Raw genomic sequence first — 23,465 nt, forward strand, 5'->3', positions numbered from 1 at the left:
TGTCAGGATTTTGTTCCGTTCAGCTTCGTGGAACTGGACGAGGTTATGACTGAGCGAAGGGAGGAGCGCGTACACAAGGAGGAGAAAGCGCTGCTTCTGCCTCGGGAAGTGAAGAGGGTCCCGAAAACGAAGCCAAAGAAATACCACCACCACGCGAACCTACTGTGCGAGCCTCTCAACGAACATATTCCTACCGAGAAGCGGGAGAGTCAGGCACCGGGACGCGTCACTGACGTGCTGATCAGGAGAACAAGCGTCGATATCGGCAACCTTCTCGAAATTCGGGACTTCGCAGGGTTCGGGCCGCAGCAAGAAACGTCGCTGCAGGTATCTAGGCACATGGAGAAGACTCCCAAACGCTGCAGTAAACGGTCTGCAGGAGAACCTGAGTGCGGAGTACACCACCAATGCCACACCGAGATGGAAACGACGGAGATGAAAGCGCGCACCTCATTTACACGTCGGATGAGCAGGCCTCATCACCGATTGGCGTCTGAGACGCGGTGACAGTGCAAGAACAGCTGTCCGAGTAACGTGACTGCACCGCGGACGAGATAGTCACAGCTTGTTCCGTTTGTTTGGCTACGGGCCACGTGGTGAACCGGCCGGTGCAAAACCTGTGTGTAATGGAAGCTACGAAATGACTGATGTGACGTTTTTTGTCCTCTCGCCCTCGGAGGATGTTGAAAATAGAATAGTGGGGCATAGTCTTGAGGGTGGGGACAGGGTCGAAAGGAGGAGGAGAACGAAAAGGGATTCGGAGCTAGCCTTCATGAAGTAAAGACGTGTTCCTGATCTACGACCACGGGTCCTCGTTATTTACAACCGGATTGAACTCCGCCATAAGATGCTTCCCATCTAATAATATCTGGGGTTTAACGTGCCAAAACAATGATATGATTGTGAAGGACGCCGTAGTGGAGGGCTCCTGAAATTTCGACCGCCTGGCTTTCTTTAACGCACCCCTAAATCTAAGTACACGGGTCTTAAACATTTTCGCATCCACCGAAAATGCCGCCGTCGCGGCCAGGATTCCAGCCCGCGACCTTCGGGTCAGTAGTCGAGCGCCATAACTACTACACCACCGGGGCGGCGCGAGCGTCGCTGATTGGACGCAGAACTTCGGTTAAGGTCGCCAGCCCGCGGCATGCTAGAGTTATTGAACATTACGGCCGGATTAGAGGGAAACGCAACGCGCGTCTTGTGTCCCGTGTAGCCCGGCTGGGATTTTTTTCCTGGTGGGCGTAAGCGGAGAACGCGGTGTTACAGCCAGGCGAGGTAGGTGCGCGTCGCAGTGGTATTTTTGGTATGGATGTAAGCTATGAGCGATGCGGACGCTTGGTCGCTCCCTAGGGGTGTGTTAAGGCGTTGATAAAATTACACTTCACCTATTGGAAACACCCCGATTGGGAAGGACGCGTAGCAACGACGCGTTGGAGGGACTAATCGCGGAAGCCACGGTCATGATGCATTACTTCCCTTTAGCGCTCCCAGAGGGCGACATTACGCCGCCGACCAAGAGCACTGCGAGGGGAAAGTGTGAGATTTAAAAGGCGCGTGCGTAAAACCCCCAGTGTGTGTGACCGTGGCGCTGTGATAGCTTGCCCCGCTTTTTGTTGTGGACTGAGATGTCGTGGGTTTGAATCCCTATGACAGAAGATCCGATCGTCTAAATTTTTTTTCGACGTCATTTCCGTGACGAAAATACATCCCTAAATTCTTTGTGGAACCCGCCATCAAACACTGTCGTGTTAAAAAATACACCTTTGATTTATGTTGGGCTAGTGCCTCTACAGCCCAGCTCTCTGTCCCTTACAGCAGAATGATCTTATTTTTGTCTTTTCTCTCTACTTGTCTGCCAAGATTACTCTAACCGTCTCTTAACCCTTTCAGCCCTGGATTTTTCATTTTGGTAAAATACCTTTTTTGCGCCTGTTTTCCTATTAGTTAGGACCTCAGTAGACCAAAAACGGCAAATTGACCAATTTGTGCAAGTATTTATGAAATAATTACCATGGAGTGAAATTAGGTCATCAGGGTTCAATGGTTGTGAAATGAGAAAACGGCTGCTTTTTCCGTGCTACTCACTAGAGTACACAAAATGTGAACTATCATCTTATTTGTCAGTGTGATACTTCTTGAAACAACTTCGGTACGACGTCCTGAAAACAGCGCTTAACAGCCTCAGCTTACGCGTCTCGGCGTCAGCAATGACTTTTGTTTGCTTGTTTGTAGCCTATCCAGATTGGCACATACCCACTGAGGGGGATTGGCCAAGAAGACGTATTGCGGCATAATAATGATAATTGCAATAGTGTTTACCTCCCTATCATTGAAGTAGAAAAAATTACTAAGATGAAGAGTAATGAAGTGAGAGGAAGAAAAAAAGGAAGGAGAGAAGTGCTATCACAATAACGGAAGTCTCAAGTTTTGATCCGACCAGACAGCTGAGTTTTCCAGACCCGATCAAATTCGACTGTATGTCGTACTTTTACTCACATCTTATAATTGGTGCACGAGACTTTTTCTAGTATTTCTTAAAGTAGACATTAGGTTGGAATACGTTTAGTGGCTAGAATGAAATTACACACAGCATTGAAAATGTCTCTGTGGCACTGTCCCAAAACAGGGGCACCGAAATTTGAAACATTTTCTGCAGACTTCGGTCAAACTTCTTCTCCTTTGTGGCCCCCAGCTCCGCAAACGTGCCACAATTTTGGTGTCAATTGCAGTTGGGATCATTGAAGAAGCATTCCCCCAAGAATGAACAGTATTGGTTTAATTTCCGACGTGCTAGGAGAAATGATGTGTGGTGGTGTCAACTGACACCACCAGGGACGAAAGGGTTACATATTTCTATCGCGGACGTGTTCAGCTTTCTATTGTTGTCCCTGTGGCGTTGCATTGAACGCGACCAGTGCTTGGAGCAACGCGTATCGGAACGCGTCGACGTGCTCGGCGAGACGACCGTGCGACGCCCGCGTCCCTGGACGGCTGCGCCGTCCGAACTCGTCGGTGAAGGCTTCGCCCACTTATGCTATAAAGACAGGACAAAGAGTAAGCCAGGGGCATTTAGCTTGGGGATCGACCTCCTGCCTGTTGTGTTCTTCTTAACGCGACAATCTCTAAAACCCTAAGCTTCATGTAGCCTCGTGCCCGACGTATACACCTGGATGGATATCTCGACATTCAACTAGAACACGTTCCTTCGTTTCCTTAGTAGTAGTAGTAGTATTAGTAGTAGAAGTAGTAGACCCTGGAAGCTGTGGCTCATACCTACACTGGGGGACTAGCCAAGAACCCGCTAGTTTTTAAAGGCAAAATTGAAATTCTTTGCCGCGGCATCTACACTTTTCTTCCTCTTTACCGAAAGTCTCTATCACGTGCATACGACAGCGTCCGCCACCTAGCGGAAACATCGGAAGGCGACGTCACCACCTCTCATAGGAGCCGCTTGGCGATAATCACATTTCCAGTATTCTAGTCACCGTAGCAAACTATTTTCGTATTTTTGACACAAGAGAAAATCGATGTTTCTCGTATTTCCTACGTAAATTTTCGCTACGCAGGAAATACGAGAAATATCGTTTTCCTCTTAGTGTCCGTTAAGGAGAAGATAGCTTGATTTTAGTTTTCGGTCAGAGTGGCCTAATAATACTTGTTTTCTTGCATCATTATTGAGCTGTTATTTGAACTGTTCATTTCGTAGTCTATATTTTTCTTCTAAACATATTTACATTGTAGAACGATTTGCCACCCCGTTCATGGCCGGCACCCAGTGGTAGGTTGCGCCAGCCTCGTGAGGAACAACGTAATGTGTTTTATTTGCCGTTTATTTGATGCCAGTGTTAGTGCAATAAATGTATTGTTTTCGTTCATTTTTTAAGTACCCAAATTCGATCCAACGGCATTCACAACTACAATCCTCTTCAGATATGAGGCAAGAACATCGGCCTATACCCCATAGGGGGTATCTTTGCACGGTTAGCTCATTATCATCATCATCCAATCATTGCTTCTTATTTTTTTCACAAAGTCTACTTTCACAAAGGAACCAACCAACCAACCAACCCAAGAGAGTTATGAACGGACCGAGCAATCTGTGTTTGTGCCTGATTTCTGCAGCTACCCTATCGAAAAATCTCGTACATACGAGTAATACGTGGTGCGTATATACGAGATTATTGGATACGCAGCTCGTATACCTCGTATTCAGATACGAGCTCGTATACCGCATACGCAGATGCGGGGCTGTAAACCTCGTATGAAGGTACGAGCCTCGTGCACCCTCGTATGCAGATACGAGCCTCGTGCGCCCTCGTATGCAGATACGAGCCTCGTGCGCCCTCGTATGCAGATACGAGCCTCGTGCCCCTCCCCACCCCCCTTCTTATGCAGATACGTAGGCTGCACTGCTACACAGTAGGCCAGTGCATACAATGCCCCTAAGCTAGGGCTTCATATGCCCTCTAGAACCTACAGATCAGGTCCTGTTCCAAGGTGTGCCCTGTAGTAATTTTGACAATGAAATAATTTCTGTGGTTTTATGAGCCCAAACCACTGTTCGATTACAAGGTATGCTCAGTGTGGGGCTCCAGATTAATTTTGACTGCTTGGGGATGTTTATTTTTCACCTAAATCCCCCTACGCAGCTGTTCGTGCATTCGCCACCATCTAAATGTGGCCGCCATGGCCTTAATTGCGACTTTGTTAAGCTCTTTATTGTGCAGATATACAAGCACATTTGTAAAAATCATTTGCTGCATTCAACTGTCATACAATGGGCAGCACGTACCTGCCATGGCCTCTAAAGCTAGTCATATATTAGATGCAAAACAGGAGAATGGGTGCTTGAATTGAAAAGAATGCGCAGAGATGGTGTGTATGGTGTTGAAAACATGCACTTTATTTACATAAAATGTACAGCTTCTGAATTTATTTAATATCCCTGAGCATATCAGCAAGATATCTGTTTAGTTTTCCACGTCTTGGCTTCAGCTCTTCTTTTGAGGCCCCATTTTTTGATAGGTAAGCATCAAATGCATCTGGAAGATTATTTGTCAGTGTGATACATCAATTGCTAGAAACATCAAAAAGCAAACATGAATGAATGTGAAAGATACTTACTACCTACAGCTTCCAATTTATGAGGGCTCAATGCCGGCTTCTCGATGGCGTTGCCCTCCTTGAGGTACCGCCGACAAGGAGCCCCTGTGACGCTCCGACCTCTAAGTGCCGGGACTCCCCACACCAGCTTTGCAAGCTCCTTGCAGAAGAGGGAGTCCCGGTCACGCCCCAGCAGCAGCTCCCACCTCTCTTTTTCTACCCAGACGCCATTGCCCAGGTGTACCTGCAATAAAACAAGTATGTCTTAAGTATCAAACTGTACAGGAACTGTACATACAGCAGAAGCAGTTGCACAACTACTGAGCCATTCACCAAGGTTCGTGCTTGTTTCGTAAATTTAAGGCCATATATATTTCGAGCTGTGTGTGCCTAATGAACAGTGTAGACAACAATGTTTTAGCTAAGGCTGGCAAGCAAAAAAAAACGGAGGTTATTGCTGCACAAATAATAGAAGTGGTTTTGCCTGAGGCGCATGTGCTCCAATTGACTTAACTATAATCAAATAAATGAAAGCAAGTACAGTAGAACCCAGTTGTTACGTTCCCGGGGACTGCGTCTGCCTGGTTGTTACGTCATCTTCAGCCAGTCCCAGCATTACTCCCATAGGATCCCTTGCATTGGGAACCCCGCGTCGCAACTGTGTGACCACTCCCAGATTGCACGTTGCGCATTGGCCCTCAAGACGGCCTAGGATACCATGCTGACTTTTCACGTGGCTTGGTTCGGTCCGCTTGGTGGCTTGATGATCGAATTCTCCGCTAGAAATGGTGAGGGTAACATCTATGATGCATTGTTAAGTTCCGCCACCAGAAAAGCGACCTCCGAGATCTGTATTTTTCAAATAAACATGGCGTCTATGACGTGTTTGCGTGCTAAAATTGGTTTTGATGCATTGAACAAAAAGTACGGACTTCGAGATTAGTTTTTATCGCCTAGAGTCATCCTGTTTTTGGAGCCAACGTCTCCATCAGCCGTAACAGCACTGGATTTGTTGCGGAGATTTGTGCGCAGTGAAGACGCCAAAAGCCACATGGCACTGCAGGTGCTTGAGACGCCTTGTACTGATAGGGCGTTAAAAAATTCCCAGGCGACGCTGCACGATTTCTTCAAGCGAAAGGTATGAAATAAAATTGTGTGCTTCTCATCGCTACTTTAATTTCACATTTTTTCCCGTTTCTTGGCTCTTGCGTTTCCTGGCTATTACATTTTATTTTTCATGGTGCCATGAAAAATGTATCACCGGGTTCTACTGTAATCAATTTACTTCCAAAACATGTTCCGGGTGTGTTTACCATTTTAAATGCATACGATCTTCAAAAATGAGTGTACTTATGTTGTGCCTGCACAAGTCACTTTCTTTTGCGTCTTAACGTGCCTGTGTTCTCTCTTAGAACCCAATAGCAACTAGCCATACCTGCACAAAGCAAGCAGTATAGTATACGCTTGTGTGCTTCTCTTAGAAACATTAACTTTTTCTCAAAATAAGAAGCACTAACAATAACAATGAACCTAACAGTTATAGTTTTATCAGTCCCACATATTGCAGTACACATACATTCACAACAGTGTCAGTACACACAGGCCAACATGCACACATTTCCCTTGAGTGCAACACTAGCTATTGTGATGAACAGTGCAGAAGAGAAGTAAGCGAATGCATCAAGCGGCTTCTTGCTCCTTTGAAAGATGCAAGCGGAAACAGCGACATGAAGTTAAGAACCATCTCAGCTAGCACGAACTCCAGAAACATTGCAGATGTTACTTGCAGGATAAGTTGTGTGTGCTACCCTTTTGTAGTTGCAGCAAAGAGAAATAGCTTGACTGCCACAGGATGAGCTGACTAGACGGACATGCTTCACATGTAACCCTTTTTTACTGCCTGGGCAGCCTCACCCCACTTCCGAAACATATAGACAACACATACTCGCATAGTTAAGATTCATTTCACAGAATATCACACGTGGAATGCGATAGAATTTGTCGCATTTGGACCTAGTACAGACTCCCACACAGGAAATTTTCACTTTGAGTGTGACTACAGTAGCTCTTGTAATACAATAAGAACAGCTCACCTTGCCATGAACGTCTGCTAGTAGTTCTGCTTGTGGTGCTGCTGCTGGTTCTGGTGGTGCTGCTGCTGGTTCTGGTGGTGCTGCGATTTCAGGCTCCTGTAAATGTCAACAATACCATTGTCATCAAGTTCTGTAGCAGACAAAACATTCTAGCTCAGAACAATATATGTTTGCCACATAAGCTTATTAATTATTCACTCGATCCCAGCTGTTAAACATACTAGAAAAAGGAGCACAAACAACCGGAACAAATGATGCAGGAGCAATCTGTCCATCCACAGCACAAAGTGTAGCTGTATACTTTCTGCTTTTCAAGATACATGGCTTCCACGCCAGTACAGAGACCCAACATCGGGAGTGCTTTCAGAAGCTTTTGCCATGATGTGTAAAAGTGCAGCCTGCATCAGCACTCCTCCAATCAGCCTTGAGATAATGTTTAGTTATTCCCATTGCTAATGTATTAGTGCATGGTTCATATGCACTTAGATTCATGGTTACCATTTTTTTTCTTTCCTTCACTTGATTGATGCACGAAGTCAGAAGTTTACAATTACTCTCTCAACCACTCCAAATATTTTTAAACAGTATATATGCACACAAGCACAATAAAACAATGTTGCTGGCAGCTAGACAGCTTCTGTCCTATCCTCCCTTTATCTATGCTTATTTTGTGTAGTTTTTTACCAATAATAAATCCCACTCAAGGCCTAATTTTCTAGTGTTGGTACCATGAGGTTGTAAATATTCCGTACTCAATCTTACATCAATAATCAAGCAGGCTAATAACTGTTACTGTTTCACAACAGCAAATGTGATCAATCATTATAGCCTGTGCTTTATGCAGGCCTTGAGGAAAAAATGTGTACATACGACGCCACAACCACATACATACTCAACGTAAGCTGCAAGGATCGGGAAAATAAAATAAAAGCCAATTATATTTCATGCAGTTCAATGCCTTGTTGCACCAAGTAAATAAGCACAGACCAAAACAAAGTTTTCACCCTTGTATCGAGTGCCCATCTAGGAGCTTCTGGACCAGCCTAGTCTAGATCCTATTGCTTATAAGGACAAGACCCAAAGTTCCTGGATGAAACAAACACAAGTACATACCACACCTAAACCACATGCAAAAAGCGAACTACCGCTGCAAGCCATAGGTGCACTACCGCTGCAAGCCATAGGTGCTCTACAAAAACAATGAGTCATCACATGTTTCAACTACTGTACAAGACCGCAGCATCAGCACTGCAAATTTGTAGCACCAGCCATTTCTTTGATTAACACAGCATGACCATGTGGGCTGTATGTTTACGGCTTAAGGATAATTTACAGAAATTTAGCAATGGTGCACCTTCTACCAGTGTGATAAATCTCCAAAGACCATCTCCAATGGGGATGCAGCTTTGGCCTCAACTAAGAGATGTGCTAGCCGAGCAGACAGTAAATAACTGCGCTCCCTTCGTTGTTATCATTCGTTAGCGTCCCCAAGGTCACATCTGCAAGAGCTAGAAACAGAAAAAAATCGGCAACAGGTTGCTTGAATGCATCAGACGTCTGTGCAGCCAGATCACACATCACCTACTTCTAGTAGGTCACTTGTTGCAAATGGAAGTAGAAATACGAGAAGCATTATCTACTAATATGCTGGAAATATGGACCTTATCTTTGCCCATATGGACATATTGTTACAGGCACAAGAGACAGCTGGGAGTCCACGTTTCTCCTGAAACCAAACCAGATAAAATGCTCTGTTCTTCCACCCCCAAGCGTGTACATGGCACAGCAAATGGCTCACACATGACGGCATAACTCATCTTCTAAAGAAGCATTGTCCTAATGTTGCATACACGTGAAAAAAAAATTTAAAGACGCAACTATATAAACAAAAGAAATGTTCAGTAACACAATATAACTAAATCTGCTGCTGTAAAAGGAATAAAAGGTAAGCAAAAAAACAACGAAAAAGATCCGGAGTAGTGAATGCAGTAAAAGTCACTCGACAGTCGAGTCATGGTGCGAGAAATATGGTTCATTTTGAGACATGACAGACATCAGTGTGGGAAAGTCGATGGGAGTGTATTGAGGTGCTTTTTGGGTGCTACATGCCATCATATCTACGAGTCATCTGTTGAGGCAATATATACTGCTGAGCAAATAGAAGTTGGAAAAAAATTGAGGGCCCTACTTGAATGCACACAGCCTGGCATGGTTCCTCAGCAGGTCCGTGCACGATGGGGTCACTCTGAAAGAAAGTAACCTGATAAGCAACTAGCATGTTTATATGTACTAGTAGAAGACAGATTTCAACCTGTGCACAGAGCACTATCACCTGTGCATTTTTCATGGTGGTGCCATTCTACACTCCTGTGACACAATATTACATCCGTTAACCCAACTTATCACCTCACACGACGCCTCAAACAGGCTTAAAGGATTTTCAAGCACTGATGTGTCAGTGTGGTAGCAAAACTGACTGCCATGCAGAATGCCCGTGTTTGATTACAGTTCAAACACGTGGTTTTTATTCTTTGCATCAATTGCTATTTTTCACCCACAATAAGCGTTGCCAATGCCGACAAAGAAACCTCTACAAAATATGCTCTTTAACGTGATCAGATTAAAACTGTACAAATGTCTTAAGGCATGACCAAACAGACAGCAATAGTTACTGCCATAATAGCAAGTAATTGCATCTCTTTTCGAGAGAGACTTATAAGAAAGGTGTAGTTTCTCTCGTCATTTGCTTTCGTGCTAACGAATGAATGTTGGTCATACTAACAGCTGCATTAACCAGGGACTAAAGAAACATCAATGTATTGTCGCTAGAGTAATCTTCGATATTTAGGGCATTTATAGCCAAAATTATGGCTACATCCCCGTATCTGTAGACACATTCTGTTTTAGGCGCATAGCAGGATAACGAGAAATTTTGCAGGCCTATGAAATCGCAAAGTAAGCCAACCTTTAGTGTCACTATATAAAAAGCAATAAACGCTTCGTTTCATTGCCATAACTATTGCAGTGTTTGTTTCAGTCATGCCTTAATACATGTCTACGGATCATTGCGTTTTATTTAACAATTTTTACAAAAATAAATTTATGGATGAAAGTGCAGCTCTTTCTACATCGTTGTTCAGTTGTGCTTACACAGCTTATCATGAATGAACAAATTACATTGAGTCCTAAACCAACCATCTACAATGACACTAAAACACAAGGACAAAAACAACTCAGCGCATTTCATGATTTACACATACACCACATCACCCAATGTTAATGTTCTTAGATGGTCTTGTACCTCAGATTGATCTGGTCCGACTGATGTGATGCGTGGACTGATGTGGCCCATTCTGAAGCTGTCCTCCCTTGGAGCACTATCTTTACGTACAAAGCTTGTAGGCACAGTGTTCTCCTGAAAAGGACAGCATAGACATGAAATAAGCATAATGAATGGTGGGTACATATGGCCTCATAGCAAACGGTCTTGGACCAGAGTACAGATTTAGCTTTTCTAGCTATGCAAATAAAGAGTCGGTATTTTACTGCATGACATATATATGGCCTTAAAAATTAGAACTGCAAGGCACTCAAATGAATTACGTATCCCTTCGACCTCTTGTCAAACATGCACCGCAATAATGTTTGCAAAGGGTGATAAAAGCACTCAAGTTATTTACGTAAAAAAGACTGACATACCTTGCAACACTGACGGCAATTTGTTGTAAGCAAGGATTCTGAAAACAAGTGCAAAGACTTATTATACAACAGACATGTTATTTTTTTTCGCTTATTTGCTATTCATTTTTGAACAAGACCACTAACACAGGGAAACCATTTAACAAATGAATATAACAGCAACCAGTTATGTATTCATGAGCAAATCAAACATTTAATTCTTGGTTGTTACATGCCAAAATTACATTAGTACTGTAGAACCCCCCCCCCCCCCCGATATGTTTTCGAAGGGACAGTAGGGAAAAAACATAAGAGCCAGGAAACGCAACAGCCGAGAATGAGGAGAAACGAAAAAAAAAATCTTTAGTGGTACAGAATTTCCTGTCATTCTTACACATCAAAAAACTGCAGTGTTGCCTAGAGCGTTTACTTACACCCAGTCAGCACGAAAAGCTTTGAGCACCTGCAGTGTCATATCCTTTTAAAAATCTAGTGCCACTACGGCAAACACCTGGCAAGCGATCACCTTTGGTGATATCTTTACAATGTTGTCACCCAATGCGTCGCTTTTCAGAGTGATAACGTATTACTGAGGCATAGTGTCGGACCACCGTGGCTCATAGTAGACTGTCGAATGCCTCACAAAAGTGAAAGTACTCCCAAAAGCGATCATCGAAGGCAATGACTCCTGCTCCACCAACTCCAAAACTTTGTCCCTGGTGCATGTGTTGGCGCACTCAGCTATGGTCTAGCCCATGGACAGAACTGCAGAGTTGAGAATGGCACGATTGATAGAAATGAAATCAATGTATGGGATTCTTTTGGCACCAACAGTTCTACGTGAGAAAGAACTAAGCACACTCAACACCACCAACGCGATGAGTCCGATCTCGAACTGCATGAACTCCTCCGATAATGATGACAAGTCCACGCCAACGTAGTGGCGGAAACATACCCAATCTCGAGGGCCTTACTTTCGAACGCTAAAAACAAGTTTAAAACCTACTGCGTCATCAACGCCATCTTTACAGTACGAATCTCAAAGGCTGCGTTTTTGTTAGCAACAACAGAAAGTATGTTATGTGTGGTAATATGCGTCGTAATATTAGCCACTCATTCGGCTAATATTACGGTCAAGCCAGGCCAAACTTAGTGAAAAGTCAACATCGCTGCTCTCTTGTGGCCGCTAGGCTGGCTCGGAGCACACTTCGCGACGCATCATATGGAAACGGTCCCACAGTTGCGACGTAACAGCAGGGCTACGACAGCTATTTCAGTAAAACTTCTTTTGGGCATAGTTGGTTCATAATCCTAGGAGTACATTTACAGCGCAAACGCAAAGACGCACCACAAAGAACGAAATGACACACACAAGCGCTGTGTGTTTCGTTTCTTTCTTTGTGGTGCGTCTTTCAGTTTGCGCTGTAAATGTACTTCTAGGATTATGGCAGCTATGCTGGGACCGGTGGAAAACAAATGAACAGCCGGGAAAACAGTAGTGAGGAACATAACAACAGGGTTCTGCTATATAAAGCTTAGTGGGAGTGATAAGAATTAATCTCGGCTACCCAAGTCTGAACGCGTGCCTAAATCCCAAGTACACAGGCATTTTTGCATTTCTCCCCATTTAAAACACACTTACCATAGCCTGCAATTGAGCCTGCATCCTCATGAGAAGCAGTGAAACGCCTTAGCCACTAAGCCGCTATCGCAAACAATCCCGAATGATTTACACATTTTCCCCAGTAGAAGACAAGCACGGCTTCAGAGACAGCCATTGTTCTCTTGCAGGAGATACACATCTGCCCACATGCACTTACACTAATTTCCCCATGTTATCATAATCATTACAATTCACCATCATCTCTAGCTTTTCTAAGGCAGTGGCATGACAGCCTACAGTGTGTTATTTGTCATTCCTTTATCCTTGATACAAGAAGAGAAATTTCGTTTTGACTGCATTCTGTGTAACGAAGTTTGCAGTGATTTACAAAGTTGATTGGATGCATGGTGGACACCAGGAAATTCTAGTTCTGCAGAAGAGCGTGAAGGTGAGCACCTATGCCAACAAGCTGTGCAAACGTTAATTTGCAAGCCACCACGGAACACTAAACGGCTTGAAGTTTGCAGAAAAATTGAACACCACAGAGTAAACATAGGTCCGTGCAGTCTCCCTTTGAATTCTACATTACAATGGCTGCTGCAGAACAATTAAGATGGCAAAGCTAGATTTCAAGGACATGATAGCTGAAGAGCAGTTTATCCAACTAGCCTTTATGGAGAGTCTACAAATTTATTCCTGCCATGGTGTATAAAAAACACAGTGTGAAGCAAATATCAATACCATTAAAAACGTTTTACAAGTCAGGCCATCAGACTCCTACTATTCAAAGCAAGATTGCACAGTATGCTTCCATATTGCTAGCAAACATGCACAAAGGACGACATAGAAAGAGACAGGACAACCACTAGTGCCTCTTTCTATGTCGCCCTTTGTGCTTGTTTGCTAGCAATATAGAAGCATACAATCAATACCAACTAGCCCAGCTTAATGCATTAACAAGATTGCACAAAATAAAATATGACTAATAAGCTGTGTGCTTTTTTTTCTTTGAAAACCAACTAGGTAAAAAGCAAGCTGCAATCTTCAGGTTCGCATGCCTATACACTTTTTTTTTATTTTACACTTATGAGTAGTGATGCACGCCATTCAACACATATCAAAAATTATAACCTAACACTCACCGAGTCTGTTGAGAAGGTTATCCTCTAGGCGATCATGCCGTGCCTGCAGCTCGTCTTTCTCTCTTCTTAGAATTGCCAGTTTGCGGCAGAGTGTTGCATTTTTTTTTTGCTCTTCAATGAGCAATTTTTTCGGCACAACGTCGTCATCGGCATCGTCATCGGAGCTGGTGGCCCGGTCCGAAAGCATCCCTGCCATTTTGCGCTGATGCGCAGCCTTCGTATATTGTGCAGTCTTTTTCGCCGATGGCACCTGTGATAAAAAGACCCCTCAATCTTGTGAAATATAAAAAATAAAGATGCCGTATTTGTATTTTTCTTTCGCAAGTTCTGAACATAAATCTCCATAGGAAAAGATACTATAAAGCACAATTAAGTATTTTCACTTAGTGGCACTTAGACGTGAACAGTGCCGGAGAAGAGACAGCTTGCAACGTGGAGAGCAAGGAAGAGCAGTTGGCAGCTATCAGAATGACAACATAGGCATGCCTGTAACTGTTTTATGGTTGGTAAGACTTGTACAATAATATTTTGCTAGATGTCGAGATTTAAGACCAAGTCTGCAGTTCACATGCGAAAACCAGCGGCACCCACTCAGCCAGGGGCCTTAACACCCTTATACATTGAAGCAAGAAATTGAGCTAGGTAACTGTTTTTTTTTTATTCTAAGGTCTGCCATGTGAAGCTGATTATAAATCTGTGACAAGAATGAGCATATAAAACAAGGGCAGAAAGCACTATTTCTACCTGCTCTGTTCTTTTGTGTCAAATTCGTACCAAGTTCTTAGTCAGCAGAGACACTCTCCTGCTTTTCCTCAACGAGTGTCAGCAAGCAGCATGCTTTCCTTTCATTCTACCATATGCAAAGCCAAGAGAGCGCATCAGATTCACAAGATGAGGGCCGCCTATTTTTTACAGCGAAGCTATTATGCTTTTCGTTATGTTGTTATGCATTCAAAAACTACCATCATCATGAATGGCCTGTACCTTTCCAGCACGTGCCATGCAATAACTCAGCAGGCACCCACTTTTTTCATCCTCTTCTGCTTCACTCTCTACACTGCTAGGCCTACCGATGCAATGCCCAGCCGCCAATGTGGTCCGACTTTACTTGGGCGGATGACGCAACAACATGAGCACTGGCAGCGAGTTGACGATGCAAGATGCTCTAAAAGACAAATTATTCCCTGTTTCACGAGTCCACTGCTCTTCTCCAATGTGATACACCAGGACGTTGGAAAGTAAACATCAACTATAGATGGGCACAACTGGTAAAAGTCTACAGTATTTCCTCCTCAAAGGCAAATGCACACAAGCCTGTACAAATGGGAGTGTACTCCAGACTGGCATCAGTCAGATGGCTGGTGACCGTGCGTTTGGAGAACATTGCCGAGTGCATGAGCACGACTATTTCACGAGTCGCTGAGGCAATCCGCTGCCACGCCTTGGTCTAAAAGGGGCCCTGCAACACTCAGCCAAGTAATTATCGAATGACTTCTTTAAGAGAGCCCACTGCACAAATATTTTTACAGTTGATCAAGTACGAGCAGGGTTACCGGGATTTCTCACACACTTTAAGCGCTTTCTCTCTCTCCTTTCACCAGTGAGCATGCTGAAAGCCCCCACCCCCTGTATCCATCGACCTCGATTTTTCGAGGTCGATGGATACAGGGGGTGGGGGATGACAAGGGGCCAGCGCACATCATGACCTTGAGCACTCTTTTTTTCTTAGGCCACGCAGCTCGCTTTCAGTCTGACCCCGAGTAGGTGTGCGGGCATGTCGCGAAATTCCTGAGCAGCCGCAATAACTGTCCAGCTCAATGCTAAAATCAGCCAATGGCTATGGACTATGTGTTTATAGCGCAGTCATTTGGGATTATGGCATCATTTGTAGAGGAAAAAACGAGATATTTCTGGCCAACTTCGAGCTTTTTTTAATTGGAATTCCAGACCGCACACATCGCTAGAATGTTTGGATACATGTTCTCAGGAGCCTCAACTACCAATCAGCAGAGTTTTCTTACCATGCTAAAAAAGTCTTGCAGGGACCCTTTAAACTGAAAGACTTTAGATGCAACACAGATGATATAACACGGGTGAATATCTCTCGAAGGATGTTTGCTCTTTACTTTAGGCAAAAGAGGCTCAAAGCACTGCTGAAAAAGCATTTGTCACATCAATGCGCCAGGAGAACATAAAAGGGATGCTGAGTGGATGATGTGGCATAGATAGACACATAATGAGAAGCTTTCAGGCTTTCTGTTCACTAAAGAATATAGTGATGTGCAGCATTGCAAGAAACCACTGTGACAGAGTACTAGTGCACAGAGGGTGGAAAAAGTTATCACAAGCTTCAATTACTCACTACATTAACACTTATAACGTTCACTCACTCATAGTATACATAGTATGACTTATGCAAAATGTGCATTGCCGTTCGAATACTTCATAAACACGAAACGTTCACTTAGACTATGATGCACTTACACATGTGCTTTGAGAACTTATTAGTACGGAACTTATTCAAATACAGAAATGCACCATTATTGAAAAGAAGTTCCTGGTATTTCTTGGGAGAAATTCATCAAGAATGCACACTTCTCTAGACTTTCAATGCACACAAATGGCACTCTTAAAGTTCAGAACCATTCAAAGATCAATATTCAGTATCATATTACGGCAGGTATAACACAGTATAGAACGGCCTTGGTTCACTAGAGCTATCAATGATAACCTAAATGAGAGCCCATATTTTATAATTTCTCAGTGCCATTTAAGCAAGTCAGTGCCTCAATGTTGTAAACAAGCAGTGTGAAACAGCAAATGCAGTGAACACATACACTGCCAACAATGTTTATTTGGAGAATTTACTCTCAGAGTGCTGCTGCTGAATTCAAATGAACTGAAGAATAACTTTAAATGATAAGTTATACTGATAGAAAATTTTTACAACTTCATCCACTGGTTCATAAAATATTGCAAGAAACATTGTTGGATGCCAGGTTTAAAACTGTGCTCTTGCAAGTTTACCCACAATGGCATGCGCATCATAACTATCATGACTTACACAAACACTGGATTTTGTTATTGTACGTACATGTGTCACCAAACGAGGTGCTTCAGATGTGTCGCCATCAAAAATAAAATCCGGAATTGCGATTTTTCTCCTCACGAGCCTTCGAATGAGGTCTCCTTTTGTCACTGCAGCACAATAAAGAGAACAAAAAACAGGATCAAGAACGAAAGCATGACGAACTTATGAAAAATGTCGGACATATGCATGCTGGCACAGCAGTTGAATAATTTATAATAATTTAAGCTAAACATTTATTTGCACCTGTTGTATTTGTAGGTGCGTTCAAACTATCAAAAGTGATATGGAGTAAGCTTCGACAATCTACACTCCATAATTGCTTCTTTGAAACTACCAATTCAGAGTCAAGGCAATCATGCATTCTGTATCCGCAACAAGAACGCTCCAACTTGACGACACGTACAACAGCAGCTTCTTTGTGAACTGAAAGTCCCTACGGCTAATGGCAGCTTCATTTCACAAAGCCAAGATTTTTTTGCTACGACTGGCATGGCAGGTTTCTTGCTGCTGTTCTACGCTGCAGAGATTGCAAGGGGCAATGGAAAAACCTGTGTGTAATGATAACGTGAACATGAGCAAAGAGCATGCGTGTTTAATAGATTAACGAGACCTTTCAATATAAATACATTTTGGAGTGCTCGACAGCAGTTCCCGCAGTTAACCCTTTCAGGCGTGATTTATGAAAAAAAAACAGCCTGTAAATATTTTCAAGGCACTCGATAATTCTATGGCAACAAAAATAATGTCGTGATACATTGATTTGTGTTTTATAATAATTAATCTAAATTAATTGGAAATAACTATCTATATATCCGGAAGAGAAATTCGTAAACAGAGGGTGTGTGCTGGAGCCTACGTTTCGACAAGTGGCTGCAAAAAGACAAGTAGACTTGTTGAAACGTCGGCTCCAGCACACACCCTCCGTTTACGAATTTGTCATTGGTGATAGTACTATCAACAATGTGATCACATGCAACAGTACACTACAAAATGCAGTTCAGTGACACATTTATTACGCAGGAAGTTCAATTCATCCAAACATTCTTTCTTAGCCACTAGTCGACATAACTAGCAATAACAAATTGTGTACGCCAATGAGTGCACAAGGCACCTGAAATGGTTAAGCGTGAGGAGACAGCAACGACAAACCACTAGAACTGTTCGCGTACGCTGCAAACCTATACTACGTGTAAAGAACGCAACAATTCTAAAGGTTGTGGCAACATCCGAAGGTCACGTTTTTTCAGGAAATTCACCTCGTACTAATGCTATTTACAACTCGCAACATCCGTAAGAGCGCACAACAAGCACATCTGCCGGCACGCAAATCTAACACAAGAAAATAAAAAAAAGCGTCTGCACTACAAAGAAAATCGCACGCATCCGATGGTCATTTCGCCAAGCATTGGCAACTTGCAGTGCGTGCGAATAAAGATCGCGTAAAGTTATACATGCACAATCGACTATTGTTCAACAGCTTGCAATGCGTTCGCGTGTAGGAGCTGCTGAGCGAGATGCAAACGCGCATCATTTGTCAAGTGGCCAACAACGCAAACGAATGGAGGAATGTAATGAAAGCGCGAGCTATTTTCTCTATTCGCGTTCCGTAACTGACACATGGATAGAGAAACATACCAGATTCAGTAATCCGCGGCTCCGCACACGTTTCACCGTACCAAAACAAAGCGGGTAATTTCGACGGGTGGGCGCAGTTTCGACGGGTACGCAGCAATTTCGACGGGCACGGAGCAATTTCGACGGATACGGAGCATAATCGCAACAAAATTTCAGCACGCACAAAACATTGAAATAAGAATAGTACAACCTGTATGAAAATTACTTACGGCCAAGCTCCACAACGTCAGCCATGTAAAAATCCTCGTCGCTGTGCTTCGCCTCCTGGCTTGATGTGCTGCACCAATACACCATCTTTTTTTTGGCCAAGTCGTCCACCGAAGACGGGGAGTACTTCTTTATTAGCGATACATGGACTATCGCCTTCGCACCGTCGTGGTACTTGACGTAGGCATAGGTCGGCGTACTCGATGTGGTCATTTTGATTCGCACTACACGGGTTCAATGACACGAGCGCACTGCACAAAGGCACAAACTACAGGGCCTACGAGAGGTAGCCATCTTATAAAGAGATGTACCACGTGTTTTTTTTTTTCTGTTGAAGCATATAGAGGTGCTGCATGTGTTCCCCCTTGTAATTGTAGTAGTTTAGTGGTAGGGTGGCCACCTGGTGGCTACCAGACGGCTATATATTCATCACCCAATTTTGCTTATTTCTTTTTTGTTTCCGCGTCTGTTTCGCTGTTCACATTATTTGCGGCTTTCAGACACTCGCCTCGTTCGATATATCCTACACTACTACAAGAATCCTCTCTACGAGTAGAGGCGATCGAGCGAGCCTGTGCAAGCAGCGGCTGTATGCTGCGAGTGATCGCGTTTTGGATGTTGACGTACTTCCACAAACGAAATTTGCGATACTGCTTGTAGAAAATCTTACAGTAAATTATTTAGGGCATCCTGAGACTTGTCGGCATTCTTTTTATGATTTTGAGGGGCCTCAGATTCACTTGACACAGAAAATGTGGAGGGAGCAAAGCTTCACCGCATGAACAGAACATGCCCGACTGATTAAAATATTGGGTGAACAACCCCCCCCCCCCCGCCCCCACTGTGCGCACGCCTATGGTTACCGCAGTGACTTCTTCATGAGAGGAACGTGTGATTGGAAAACTGTAAGGAGTGCATAAATAAGAAGTAATGGCTCAGTGTAGGGGTAGTCTTACAAAGTAAAGACTGATATAATTTCCTATGGTTCCGACATAGCACGCTCATGAAAGTTCAATTTTTTATACAAAGCGAAGTGAACAAGCACAAGAAAATGTGTAACAGGGACAATGAAGCACTACAGGTGGTATAAAGGGCATGCACACACATATGCTATATATATATATATATAAAATGTTGGGAAACAAATATTTATATCACTGTTGACAACGCTTCCGTTGTGTTATACCCACTACTCGAGAAGAACTGGCCCATTGAACCATTAATATATATACGTGTGTGTGTGAGCAATCGATGTGTAGTACCCATGCCTCGATCGTGTTGCACATCGAGCCACGTGCGAGCTCATATGGCTCACGTGGCTCGATCTTGCAACACGAGGCATGGGTATCTCACACACACGCGTATATATGCATACATGCGTATATCTGTGTGTATATATGTATGCGTGTTTATGTGAGCAATCAATGCGTAGTGCCCATGCCTCGATCGTGTTGCAAGATCGAGCCACGTGCGAGCTCATACGTGGCTCGCGCGTGGAATATCGACGGCTCGCACGTGCGCGCACAGTCGTTTTGTAATTGGGTTTTGAGGCCCAGAGGTTTTAAATGCGAAGCATTTCTTAGCAAACCTAAGGCACAATATATGAGTGAATGCTGACGTACGTTACGTCAGGCGGTAAGTTACTCTTTAAACGTCAGTGCAATCGGCGTGCCTGGTAAGCGCACGATGTGTACACATAATTACTCCATTTACAAAAACACGTCGATCAACCTCGTAACGCTTGATTCAAAGCCAGAAAGATACAGCACAGACAGCTACTCGCTGACTGCTTCGCATGAAACCGATTCCCGCAATACGTCGGATCTGCTGAACTTTTTTTTTTACGTCTTGCAAGATTTAGCCATGTGTTTTTCCATATAGCGCTTCTTATGAAAGCTCGTGTAAGCAGCGCTATATTGAATACGACGTGACTCGATTTTGCAGCATGTGACACATGGGTGCCACACGTAATTAACAATTACGATTACACACACACACATACAGAGAACACATTATATATATATCAGGACCGTATTGAGGGAATCGCTGTTACGTGTAGTATATACCTATATATATATATATATATATTACAATACGTAACGTTGCAGATGCAAGGCAGATGTGCCATGTCGCGTAACCATGGCTTAAAATCTCCCTTCATCGGAGGGAGGGGCGCTCATAGGGCGGCGAAATGTGTATATTGGTACGGTCACAGTGTAGAGAAGCAGAGTGTCCCGAGAATTGAACAAATGCTTATGAATGTTACAGAAATAAATATATCATTCAGAGTGTACTCCGGTTATTTGCTAAAAGGGCCGATCCAGTCAAGCACAAAAAAGGGGCATTTTGGAAATAAATTATCAAAAATAAGATATGCAAACTCAAACGAAATAAGTCCAGCTGTAACGCAGAACATTACTTCACCCACTGCGCACTGAGAGTGTGCTAAGTTATATGGACATAGTGCCTATTATGAATTTGGTTTGCGAGCACATACCACCATACCGACCCTTATACTGATTTCTGTAGTGACACAACTACCATTTTCAATGAATTTCAAACATGCATTAAAAAAAAAAACCTCGTTACTGGCGCTTTGTTTGCTTTCTTACAGCCCAGTAGCCGCCTTGTCGCTACGCTGGCAACAATGTTATTAGATTATCTCAACGTTTTTAGTAATCTAAAAACGTTGGCTGGCAACCTGCTCCGACCCGAGTTAATCAATCACAACAGTTGCATAACTGCGTTCCAAAAAAAAAACATGCCCATGACAAAATTTGCTAAAACTTAAAAAATGTCGCGCCATCTAAAAGCAGCAATAAGAAACACTAAGTTGCCGCAGCACAACCCCCAGCGCTGCCGTATTTGAGCGTTAATTTGTTTAATTTTTCGCCAACAGATAACGAGACAGTCAGCAAGTTCACAGTTTTGGCTGACTGGTTTAGATTTTGATACATGGGGATTTTTGCGGTTTCGCAACTCATATGACTGAACTACTCTGCCGCCCTGCCAGTGGTATATATACATGTATATATATGCGGTGACATTTTTTCTTTCCTCCATGTGCGGTGACTTGCTCAACTTTCTCGCTGCTCGCAGTTTGTTCGTGTCGTCGTGTATGAATGTTTGTGACGAATTTCAGTTAGGCTACTGAGCCATAGTCTACTAGTCGCTTTTGACTCATTACTTCACGATGAACCAGCAGAAAGAGCCGAAGCGCCGTAAGCTGTATTTGGTGGATGCGGACAAGCCCTTTGTTGTTCCACGCTCGACGGTTTGGTACAATCAACAACGGACCTCTATGCCAAGCACCTCCACGGCACAGCCTTCGACTGACTTCCTGCCTGACGACGCTGCAGGCACCACAGACACGGCAGAGGTGGACGCAGATGCCCAGCAGGAGGTAAGCGCTGAAGCTTCTAGCGCTGTTAGTGATGACAATGGCCTACCACACCACTTCGACGCCCCGGATGCCGCGAGTGAAGCTGGCGACAGCATTGACGACTTATTTGCTGGTGAGCAGTCGTTATACCTGGACTCCGATAGCGAAAGTGCCTGCAGCAGTGAGGACAGTGACTGTGCCGATGAAGAAGAAAGTGCCAGCGCCAGTGAGCCTGTGCCGCATTTTGATGACACGGAGTTGCTAGCTCGATGCATCCGCGACTTTGGTCAGAAAACACTGCCCTGTTCCTCAACGACACTGGCTGAGGCAATTTTATTGATTATGTCGTTTGTTGTGGCTCACGGGCTCACTTGGTCAGCTGTTGACGACTTGTTGAAGCTTGTTAATGCTTTGCTTGGGCATCAGCCGTCTGGTCTACCACGGTCGAAATACCTGTTTCGGAAGCTTTGGGCACCCAAATGTGACAAAATAGTCCAAAAACATTACTACTGTGAAGTGTGCATGTCTGTACTCGAAATCTGCCCAGACCAGAGGAGCCTTTCCTGTTCTATATGCCACCTAACATGTAATATGATGGAAGTAAAGAAGAAAGGGTGCTTCTTTGCGATTATGGATATTAAGCAACAACTGCAGCACATGATCGCAAGAACAAAAGAGCTACTTTTCAGCAGCCTCGTAAAGCTCAGAGATGAGCGAAATTCGGGCACTTCAATCACGACAGATATTTCGAATGGGGTGGTCTGTAAACAACTTCGTGAAACGGGGCTTGTGCAGTGGAGTGACCTCACATTGACTGTGAATACAGACGGCAGTCCACTGTACAAGTCCACTAATGCGTCCATCTGGCCGATTCAGCTGTCCATCAACGAGCTTCCACAGCCCCATCGAAATGCCAACACCTTCCTCGCTGGCTTGTGGTTTGGGCGAAAACATCCCGATATGGCGGTGTTCATGGGAAAGTTTGTGAAAGCAATTCAGGTGATTGGAGAGATCGTGTGGCAGCATGGTGTCATGGACCTGGTGTCTAAGGTATATCTAGCCTGCATCTGCGTCGATGCCCCTGCTAGAGCAGCTGTTGGAAACCAGACCCAATTCAATGGCCTCTTCGGTTGCCCATGGTGCCTAGCATGTGGAACACTGGAAGATGGTAAGTTTGTTGCAGCAACATTTATTGTTAATGACATTCATGCTTACCATTATGGTAATATGTCAGTCTTGTACTATAATGCTGTTGCATTGGCAGACATACTATGAAATGTGTTATGAAATTATATAAACATGCTTGCCAAACTAAATTTTTAAGTGTCATGTTCAGCCATGAGACATGCATCTTTTCATACTTTCAACAGAAGTTGGTATTTATAAGTACTTCGTGGCTGACTCTTTGGTTCACACTGTGCTAGTAGTCTGCTGTACAATGTACACTAAAATACATAAACTTACTAATGAGACTGTGACACTCTTATTTTCTGTCCGACCTTTTTTGTGTAGCTTTCTCATTCCTATA

General features: G+C 43.8%; 1 protein-coding gene across 1 annotated transcript; it reads right to left on the reverse strand.

Moving 5' to 3' along the window:
* Positions 1 to 4,884: 4,884 nt before the first annotated feature.
* LOC119399428 (BEN domain-containing protein 5) lies at positions 4,885 to 18,841 on the reverse strand. The gene is made up of 9 exons (XM_037666234.1): positions 18,558 to 18,841; positions 16,717 to 16,820; positions 13,623 to 13,872; positions 10,899 to 10,936; positions 10,501 to 10,614; positions 9,388 to 9,444; positions 7,200 to 7,295; positions 5,128 to 5,350; positions 4,885 to 5,045 (listed from the first exon to the last, which is right to left on the reverse strand). Exons 1-9 carry the CDS (start codon positions 18,766 to 18,768, stop codon positions 4,936 to 4,938), a joined length of 1,203 nt encoding a protein of 400 aa, XP_037522162.1. The 5' UTR covers positions 18,769 to 18,841; the 3' UTR covers positions 4,885 to 4,935.
* Between the last annotated feature and the right edge of the window lie 4,624 nt (positions 18,842 to 23,465).

This window comes from Rhipicephalus sanguineus, chromosome 7 (assembly GCF_013339695.2).
Source record: "Rhipicephalus sanguineus isolate Rsan-2018 chromosome 7, BIME_Rsan_1.4, whole genome shotgun sequence".
Classification (NCBI taxonomy): Eukaryota; Metazoa; Arthropoda; class Arachnida; order Ixodida; family Ixodidae; genus Rhipicephalus; species Rhipicephalus sanguineus.